At 38.3% G+C, this 10862-nt stretch overlaps 1 protein-coding gene across 1 annotated transcript; it reads right to left on the bottom strand.

The window, feature by feature from the left end:
- Positions 1–6351: 6351 nt before the first annotated feature.
- LOC104279397 (tudor domain-containing protein 15-like) lies at positions 6352–10501 on the bottom strand (the record flags this gene model as incomplete). The annotated part of the gene is given in 2 exon segments (XM_009876669.1): positions 6352–7795; positions 7915–10501. Coding segments are annotated over 2 exon segments (4031 nt in total), but the record flags the coding sequence as incomplete, so codon positions are not given.
- Positions 10502–10862: the final 361 nt, after the last annotated feature.

The following is a 10862-nucleotide window of genomic DNA, read 5'->3' as shown; positions in this document are numbered from 1 at the left end:
AGCAAACACTTGCTAATAACAGCTTGATGGTTAAATCATTCACCTAGAAAAGGAGAAACATTTTCAGCTTGAGAGTATCCAAAAACACACCTACAACCACCAAGTTACAATGGCATAGGAAGCCTTTTCATTCCCTCCTCTTGAAACTGTTCTACTGCAGACAAAACAGTGAATATGTCATAGAAGAAACATTTTTAGAGCACTTAAACTCCCTAGTTCAGTAGCCTAGGAAGCTAGGCTATAAAAAAAAAAAAATAAATAAATATATATATATCTCCCTTCCTCTTTAGAACAAGAATCCCAAGTTACCTTGCTGCATGGATTCAGGAAAAAGAAAAACTGTTCTTTCTCTATACAGTCTGTAGACACCTTCCCCATGCTGTGGCTATGGGTTTTGTAGAAACTTGTTCTTGGAACTCCTAATAGCGGAGCAAGCAATGTTAACAGTGCGCACTATGAAAAATTAGTGTTATCTTCTTAACTGGTGAATGTGTTTTATGAATGACTGCTCACTGTGTTAAATGAGTTATTTGTAACCGTGGAGCTCAGGGAAAGCCTGTGCATGGACAGCAGTCCTTACTTACACTCCACATAAGGCACCTACTTCAAGAAAGGTGCAAAATTTAGAACGCATTCTCATCCACATCGTTTTCGACGTCCAATATATAGGTTGCTTTAAATCTCGCACTGAGAGATCAGACCTTTTTCCCCCTATACAGTGCACAGGAAGGGAAAGGAAACCCAGAGATGAGATGTTGCCCAAGTCCTTTGCTGGATCTTGTGACATAAGCTTTTTGTAAGGCATTACTACTCCTTAAGCACAAAATAATGCACACTAAGTTTCAGTCAACCTTTCACTCTGGCTATCAAAGCAGTCTCCAAAGCCCACACATGGCATAAGGCAGATGTTACAGGACATGCTCTAAAAGACTCACGAGTCCAATGGGAGAAATGCCTAAACAGGCGAAGCAGAAACACTGAGTACAGATACCACCTTTCTTTAGCCAACATACACTGCAGGTAGGTTCTTCCACTCATTCACAGTCCTCATGAAATTAGAAGCCTAATCTGGCTCATACTGTAATGTGCTTTATCCTTTAAAACATAAAACAAATTCTATTATGAAGTAGGCTGGTACCTTCAACCCGAATAGAGAATTAGCTTCACAGTTTCTTCATTTCAGTTATTTGCGTGTTTTTTTGTTTTGTTTTCTTATTTATGTTTCTAATTCTTTCAAAGTGTTTGCTTTAATTGCAGGGACATTTGTCATTTGATCCCTCTTGCTCAAGGTGTCCCACTTTGTAGAACAGGATCCAAGATTAATTAGGGAAAATAAAGGGTGCAAAACACAGGGAACGTGACTGGATTATGAAAGTCCTATTGTCTGCTCCCAGAGTTATTTCATCAGCGAACAGTTCAGACAAAAACAAGAATTCCTTTGAGATATTGGAGCATAGGTTTCCCTCTGCCCAAGAAATTGTCTAGCTCCTAGACTTGACTCCTGTGGCTAGAGAGAGACATATCACAGCTCTTTTTTATTTTTCGTACAGTAAAAACAGCTTCAAGGGGGTGAGTAGCAATCTTATAGCTTGAAGGTGGGAAGTGAGAGATGACCATCCAAACCCTTGGAGGCAGAAGGAGGAATACTAGCTTAACGCAAAAGTAAGTGAAATTCCACATTACATGGAATGTCAGATTAGAGGAGATCAGTGGCTCCACAGCTTAAAAGAAAATGAACATAATTAAAGAGCTTGATCATACATTATGCGCTAAGTTCAAACTCCTATGAAATCAGGGTGATTAAACACTGAAGAATTAATCCGAATCAAAGTCCATCAAACAGTGTTTTCTCTCTTAACACCTTGGTATTCCTTTAAAGTAAAAAAAAAATAAAATAAACCCATTTAAAACCCACTTTTACTCTATTTCTTTTTATTTGCAGCAAAATAATTTCACAGAACTAGGTCTAGTTATATTTCAGGGTCGCTCAGTTGGATACCTAATGTTTACTGCTCACTAAAAATTATGCCGCAACCAGAGTTTTAATTCCTTCATTATGCAGATCTAGACACGGCAGCCCTAGAAACATTCTTATTAAATCTGCAGGAATCAAGATAGCTGTCCTTAAAGTTGGTTCAGACCTGAATAAATATTTTCATGATTTTTGTTTTCACAATGTTTATTATTATAAAAAAAAAATCTTGCAGAGAAAGAAATTAAAAAAACATTTTAAAATGTGTCTAAATAATTAAGAAATAGAAATTTACTGGCCATTAACAGGAATGTGCATTTTTAAGTGTTTTTGAATACCTAGTCTGCAAACATAGCATCTATGTATATACAGAAATCAGGAATTTCCAAACATTTTTTTTATACAAAGCCTCCTGTAAATAGCATCTCCAACCTTTTTCTCCCACTCTGCTTATTCCAATGCTTCCCCTTTTCCCACAATAAAATCGGAGAGATCAGCCCTTCAAAGGCAATCTAAGGAAGGGGCAAATACCCAGCAAATGCCTGCCAGGAGCCTGGCCTGTGCACAGAGCCAGCAGGTGCCAGTGAGCTCACACCGTTCATCAGAGAGCAGCAGCCTCCTGCAAAGCGACAGGAGCTCACCCCGATGCATCTCCAAGGGGCACTGCCACCACGCAAATACCTTCTCCATAAATCCGAAGAGGAGTGCAGCTGGTATCACAAACTCCTTTCATGTCAAGTGTTTTCTGCTGTCCCACGACATGCCGAATGCTAAAAGCAACCCCAGCTGTAACTGGAGCAGCTTTCCCTGTCTCTGCTATTCCCACTCTTGAATTAGCCAATAAAGCAATAGCAGAGTTGTTATTTTGGGGGAGTTCCCGCTCCCTCAGAGCACTCGAAGGGTATCAGGACACATCTGCCCTGACTGTGTTGCCCCCTCACTTACAACTCCGTGACTTTCTGAGGCAGAAGTCTTTCCTCCCCACCTCTCACCTTCATATTTTTCTGCAGCATGTACACTTAGCAATGTCCCCATCGAACCTCATACCATGTATCAAAGTACAGATTATAAAACACAGCTGACAGAGGCCTCAGGAACAGTTATCCCTTCAGTTGTATGCAATTAGCCAATGTTTCAGCACGTTATATGCTGTTACAAGCAGCTGTTGAAAGAGCCAAGTACACCAAGAGTCTACAGCAAAAGAATGTATGGGGATGTTTTTAAACACCTTGGAGAGGGATGGAGGAGCAGAGGATGGAAGAGAGTTTATGCTTCTAGTCCCAAAGCCACTCCTCAAGTATCTAAAGGGACACAAGCCACCTGGCAGGCTGGCATACTTTCCGTGAACTTCAATCTATTGGGGCACCTCTGTCCACACAATATCTTTCTATAAACTATGGGCCAGAAAGCATCCAAGTTTTGGCTTTCAGGAAAAAGTTTACATTTCAGCGCTAACCTAGCGTATGAAACTTTTTCAAGTTTGCAATAAAAGCTAGGAAAATCAATAGGAGCTTAGAGTGTGAAGAAGAGCTCTTAAAAACTGACAAATTATGATCTGTTCCATAAAAGCAAACTTAAGGATGTGAAACAGCCTCCGACTTTGCTTTTAACTACCCTTAATGTCTGCAGATGACTGTGTGTGCATGCCTTGGTGTGCGTTGTTAGCCGCAGACCAAAGTCTGGAGGTAAGCTCTGCCACTGGCCCATACAAACATTGACCAAGTAGTCAGCCATTTCAAAACTCATGAACCACCTGTCTCATTTCACTTGTTCATTCTCTGCTTCTCTTCTTACATGAATCCTTATTGATTTCAAATCTCCTTCTCTCAGGCCCACTACTTCTGCTGGCTGAGGTTCGAACACATGTGCTGCTGAAGATACTACTGCGTTACTCCTAGATCGGCGAGAAAGGATCAGCAAAGAGGTATTATTCTTCTAGGGAGTAACACTGCATGGTACGTTACTAAAACTCAGGCATCTTACTGTACAGTTATGCTATCTTAAAGCTCCCTTAGGAAAACAAAACAGAAAAAAAAATATTACACACACATATCCTTCCCCGATACCAGGGAAGTTTTATAAACATTATAAAATTAGAATTATAGAGCATTGTATCATTAAAAAACACCTAACTAATCTTTTCAATACAGTTTAAACATTCAGCAATGCAAATCTTTAAAAGTAAATAACCGAAAATGTTTCTTGAAGTAACCACATACAGATCTAAAAAAGTTCTAAGTAATGGTATCGTAACAGTGTACCTATCTGGCATTTGAAGCCTGGCTGCTTTTAGAGAGTGCACCAGTAAAAGCATCTCTGATCAGCACAAAGCAGACGAAGGCCAAGCGTGGCCTGTATCGCATCCAGAAAGCTGTACAGACAGACAGCTTGCGCCACCTGCACAACGCTCAAAAGCAAACGTCCATCCAGTGCAGGACATACAATCCACGCCACAGCTCCCAGCTGAGAGGGCAAGGATTGTTCCTTGGCACCATCTCACAAAGAAAATACCAACACAGCCTAAGTTTGGGTTTTTTTTCATATGGATTCACCAACCACAAAGGTCAGAGAAAGCTTCAAAATATTCAGAATGACTTAGGCAAGGCAAGCTACTCCCAGAAGATAAGCGTTTTATTATTCATGACAAAAAGTAGAATACTGAATACATCGGTACACACAGGAACGTTTTTAATTCCAGACAAATGCAAGTGATTCTCTATCACTCTCACATATTTAAAAAAAAAATCAAAACAAAGTAATCAATGACACAGTATAAACAAATCAAGACATATATTTAGGAAATAAACCCACATGATAAACAGTAGTTTCTAACTAAAATTTACCAAATTGAAGGAGCTTCACCCAGAATTATGCCCGCCCAAAATCAAATAAGAAAACACAAAGTTCCAGTTCCTAAAAAAAAAAAATAATAATAATAAAAAAAATAATCACAGTTTGATTACAAGTATAGCCTCTCTTACTTAGAAGAAAAATGCTCTTTCAGCTGAGTTTCCAGGCAGGGGAAGTACACACCAAAGGAAGAAGACTGAGAATGAAATCCAGAGTCAGACATCCCAGCAACTTAATCTAAAAATCGTTAACATAATACTAATGAACTTCTGAAAATCTGTATCAATAGTGGCAACAAAAGCCACACATTTACAGGTGCAGCATAATCCTGAAAAGAATTTCAATTACCTAGTTTTTACTTTAAGCACTTCGGGTATCAGACATTCGGAAAAGGAACTATTATCACAAGCTAAACTCATTATGAGTTGAGAATAGAACATAAACTCTTGCAAATAATCTAACATTTGCAATTTGCAGAACATAAAAACAGGACACATGCAGCTGCTTTTCTTAATCATCCATCATTTCTAGACTCCATTTTGTAACTTTAGATAAGCAGTGTTCTACAACTACACACAGGTTAAAGCACAATATACTTTACATTAGCCAAAAAAAAAAAAAAATCAAACAAATACACAAGTTGTGTATTAATACTACATCAACAGGACTGGTGTTTAGGTTGTCCAGATGATCTTTAAAAAAACAGCCAACCACCTGCTATTCCAGTTGAACAACAGCCAAAGTTAGATCTGAGTTAATTAACCCTTAAGTGTCTCTACATAAAAATTAAGTATTGACTCTACAATGAATATATTCCAGTGAAATAAATGTAAATTCATCACTCAGCATGAGTAATGCTGCACAATACAATGTGTGTTTTATCCTAAGAGCAAGCAGTACATCAAACTAGAATATGCCAAGTAAGCTTGTAATTTTAACTAGGAAAAACTTCAAATTCTGCAATAATATAATAAAATAGTTCAATATAAAGAAAACACTAAACAATCACAAATGGTTACAACCGCCATATACTATTTAATCAATACATTAATGAAACATTTCTGATACTTCAGCTAATATGTACGTAAGAAATTCCATCTTACATATTTTCTGATTTTTTACTAATGGGCATCTACCCCTTTTAAGCTGAAAATATTTGCACTCTTTGAAAAATTCATCAGCAAAGTTATACTCGTAAAGATCAGCTGGCACTGTCTTAATCTCTCTTAATGTTTCCTGGACATATCTGCTTTTTCTGACTTAAGTCCTCCATGTTGCTCCAAGAACTTGCAAGTGACTAAGTCATTTATTTCACTTACAAAATAAGAAGTGCTTTTATTAGTCAGAATTCAGTCAGTTTTCATCAGTAACCCTTGTTACTCTGCTAAGGAAACAATGAACACTGAACCCCAGCAAAGTTAAGAACTTTTTCTGAATCCTGCAGATTTTTGAATGACTTCAAAGAGCTGCGTTACCATACCCAATGAAATCTCTCCTAAAGGAGCTTCCCAATTTCCAAGTATGAATAACTACTGTGGTAAAAACAATGCATCACGCTCTGCAGCAGTGAGATCTCCCACCATGAGCTCATCTAAGCGGTTTCCATTACCTCTATTCATCATACTTTCACTTAATTGTTTTGCTAGTTGCGTTATTAAGTTTTCACTCTCTGCAAGCTGAACATAGAAGCTTGATAGACTATTCATGTGAGAAATACCCTCTGCTACTTCAGAATTCACCTGAACTTGTTGATGAAGACTGAATAATTTAGGTGCATTTTGGTTACTTCTTTCCTGTTGACCTGCATTATTTAGTCTTTCATTACGAGATTCAGAAAGAGCATTTATAGTTCTTTCCTTTGAATTTGGAGCAGGATGACAGAGTAAGCGAGAAGCAGGGTCTCCCACCAGAGGTTCTTCTCTGTGCTCCAGTATAGCACCGATAGTATTTCTAAAACCTGGTTCTCCACTGTCCTGTAAAGTTACCACTTCTGAGGACCTACTACACAACTTTTGTCTGCAACAGGCAGTTTGCTCTTCATCTCCAAAATGCTGTCCAGTATCTGTCTGGCAATACCTATCATATACTTGGCATTTCACTTCAGTTTTCAATTTAACATTTTCAGGATTTTTAACAGTTACTTCACTAATTTCTTCGTCATCTTCCTTGTGAAATATCTCTCCTTTGTTACCTCCAACAAATTCTCCCGTACAATTTTTCAGTCCCAATTCTTCACAAATTTTTTCATTAGTTTTCTGACTTACTTTAAGCTGTCCATCATACAACTCCACAATAATCTGTCCATCTGCATTTCTAGCTACAACTACAGCCTTTAGCAGTTTACCCAGGAATGTTTCTTCAAACCATCTAGTAACTCTTGCTGGAATTTTTTTCTTCCTAAGACCTGACAGACAGCACTAAATAGCTTGCATGGGTGTGATTATTAGGTCACTGGCAGAATCTGGAATAGGCATCAACTGGTCTCTCTCTACTATACTCCTATTTCCAAAATCCACAAAGTCAGCAGACAGATAGGATGTCAACTCCACAGGAGAAACCAAAGCTCTATAAAAGAGACCATCTTCAAAATACCTGGCTATACATAATCGCGTATTGCTGGTATCATATTTTGCATTATTTGACAGTTTACTTATATCATTAACCTTCTTCATCAACGCCTCCAGAGTTGCAGTGTTTCGATTAAGTTGACAATAGAATTTTGAAGGACTATGTATGTGAGTTATATAAACTTCCTCCTCGCTTCCAGCTTTCAAGTTAAAGGATGAGTAGCAAAAACTGTACAGAGAACCCAAAGAGGCAAAGTTTCTCAGACCAATATATTCAGCCTGAGTGAGACCACGTTCTCCAAGGAATTCTTCTGCACTAATAGATGGAGTCTGTAAGTCAACTATATTGCATAAACAGTTGGTGCTTGTAAGAACAAGAGCATAAACGACACAAGTCAGTGGTCCTCTAGAAGCAGAAACAAAGTCTTCAAAATGTCTATGCGCTTCTTCAGACCAGTTACCCAAGTCACTCTGTAAGGGTACGTTTTTAAAACGACATTGAAATGCTTGACTTTCTAGAGTTACAAAATCTGGAAGAACAGCCTGAAGTCTCTTTCCCGATAACCATAGTCTACAAAAACCACATCAACTTCTTTTGTGGATATATGCTGTACAACCTTTGCTCTGTACCACTTCCCATCTTTGGGACGTTTAACAATACAGGCAACTTGTCCAGTTTTGTAAGGACTGGTATGCTCTTTATAGTAAGCCTGAATTTGTTCCATTAAGTTATTCAGCTCCGGCAGTTTGCTTTGCATCTGACATGAGAAATCCACAGGGGAAACAATGTAAGAACACACCACTTTAAAAATAGTTCCTGGTCTGAACACAAACTCTTTATAAAATAATTTTTCCTCACATACCTTAGGCTTTTTAGAGATCGCACCTTTTCCAAAGCAGGAGAGCGCAACAGATTCTCTCAGCATAGAAGACACACTTAATGATTTTTCCTTGTGAAACATCTCTCCATTTCTGGATACCTTATTTTTACAAATAATAGAGACATTTTGTGCATTTACTTTTCCCTTCTTTAATCTGCGGTTGTTTAGGTCTTTACGGTTTCTTGCCAAATTTAGAACGGATTTTGGTGTCTTTTCGCAGTATTCAGCACATCCAGCTTGAACCATACAAGTAGCAACACTTCTCTGCTGCAAACCATCCCTATATAGCGCATTAACAACACACTTGTTGTTTTGCTTTCCAATGACATGAAGCAGCAGCAGTCTGTCAAACACAATGCGTTTGAAGAAATCAGTTTCCTTTTTAACCCAGACATTATCAACAGGAAATATACAAGCAAGCTCACAACGTACAGCTAAAGCTGGTAAATTGGAAAACTCGGGAAGCAACGTTTTCACATCGTGAAAGGATACTGTATCTGTATTTCCAAAATCCAAAAAATAAACAGTAGCAGTTACATGAAGCACTTCAATGATAACACCCCGATAATAACACATGTCTTCGCTATACCGGGCACAGCAAAGCAACCCAGGTTCTGGGTTTTTAAGGATCATCTCATCAGCTCCACAGTGGTTATATGCATCTGCAAGACTTTTCATCAAGGCTTCAAACTCATTGCAATATTCACATGGTTGAATCCAGAAGTCAGATGGACTTATGACATATACCACAAAAGCATTATGGGAAGAATTGATTTGCATTTCCACTTTTTTGCACTGGCTGGACAAAGACATATGCCATTTAGGTAAGTGCTTTTTTGTATATTTATTTCCAGTACGATCCTTAAATGAATTGCGGCTCTCGTGACATGACTTGTAGTTTACAGCAATACTTGTAATTTTTGTTTCTGAAAGCAAGACACATGACACAGCTGCCTCATTCAGGTTTTCTGGATGCTTAGCATTAATTCCAAGACTTCCAGTTTGCAGCGTAATATAATACAAGTGTTTAATGTCATCAAATAAATCAACATGGACACACACAGAATTTTGTTCTATCAAGGCCTGCGTAAGCTCTTTCAGCTGTACTTTTATTACTGTTTCATCCTGATTACCAAAAGAAGACAGCGCACATGGAACTGAAATCATAGGTAATGCCATAAACTCTACTCTAAGTTTCTGAATGCAGCTAGATGGCACAGCTTCAGTATTGCCAAAATCCATAAACCAGACTTCGACGCAGTCAGAGAGAAGTTGTTTTATCACTCCTCTACGCCATTGTCCATTTTTTCCTTTGGCAGCACAGAGTAGCCCTAAACTATCAAAAGATTTACTATTTTCTGTACTGTTAGCTTCATAATGCAAATGCATCGACCCCACCAAATTTGCAAGCTCTTTCTGCCATTTCTCTATCTGACAGTAAAATTTATCTGGGCTTACTGCAACAGTTATTTTTACATTTTCTTTACTGCCAACAAGTAGACGAGGAAAGAGAGCATCTGGAACTGGCCAAAAATCCATTTTGTCAGAATTTTTGAAAGTAAGTAACTCCTTGATGGGATATTTCTGTTGCAACAACTGTGGCACTTTTTTGCAAAGCGTTTCTAGGGAAAAGGCTCTTAATGTTTCTACAATAAGACAAAAAGAATCCCCATCAATAAGTTTTCCTAACTGCAGTTCAAGAACATCATTAATGATCTTTGGCACTTCCAGAATGAAGAGCTGGTATGGTCTAACAGCTTTCACATGACCTGTAATCTGTAATCCTACCAGAGATGAAAAATAGTTAATGGCTTTTGGACTCCACTTTTTCTCAAGAGGAAGTATGTTTGCAAAAATACCCAAGACAACCTTTGGAGGAAGCTGAAACAACTGATCACAAGCAGAAGCAAGGTGTGTTTCCTCAACTGCTACCACTTGCCCAGTGTCTATAAGAAAAGCCTCACAGGTATTCTCTCTCTTTTCCACAAGTCTTCCTCTATGCCATGTTCCTCTTGTGTCTTCCACCAAACAAGATCCACCAACACAAACATTATCTTTTACTTTGAACACGCGCTGTATTTCTTTTTGTAATATGTAATAGTCAAGCTCACATACGGCCTTGTGTTGACCCTGGAACACTATAACCGAGCATTCAGGATGGCACTCTATGTGAGTTATCTTCAGATTCATATCTACCACGCTGGGTGAGGGAATCAGAGATTCTATCCCGTCTGCAAAGAAAATGAGTTAATATTAGAAAATCAGAAAGCTGTAGCATATTTTAAGTTTTCATAATTGCAAGGATATACATAACACATTAGATGACAGCTAACATTTCTGCACTGCCCATCAAGTAACAATTGTGTCAGGCGCATTCTGTATTGTCTCAACACTCCGATTCTGACAGTTTAAGTATCTTCAAACCCTCCAGATACTTCTCAGACCTTCATCTATAATCTAGTCTTCAAGACCAGCTTCCCATTCCATTCGAATTTGTCAACGGCTCTGTGATTTCACATGAAGAAGGCTGTGTCTGCCCATAATTTAACCAAACAATTATATGAAATAAACTGCTGTTCTAACAATGTAATC

This window comes from Apaloderma vittatum, unplaced genomic scaffold (assembly GCF_000703405.1).
Source record: "Apaloderma vittatum isolate BGI_N311 unplaced genomic scaffold, ASM70340v1 scaffold5589, whole genome shotgun sequence".
Lineage (NCBI taxonomy): Eukaryota > Metazoa > Chordata > Aves > Trogoniformes > Trogonidae > Apaloderma > Apaloderma vittatum.
This window is presented reverse-complemented; position numbering and strand designations above follow the sequence as displayed.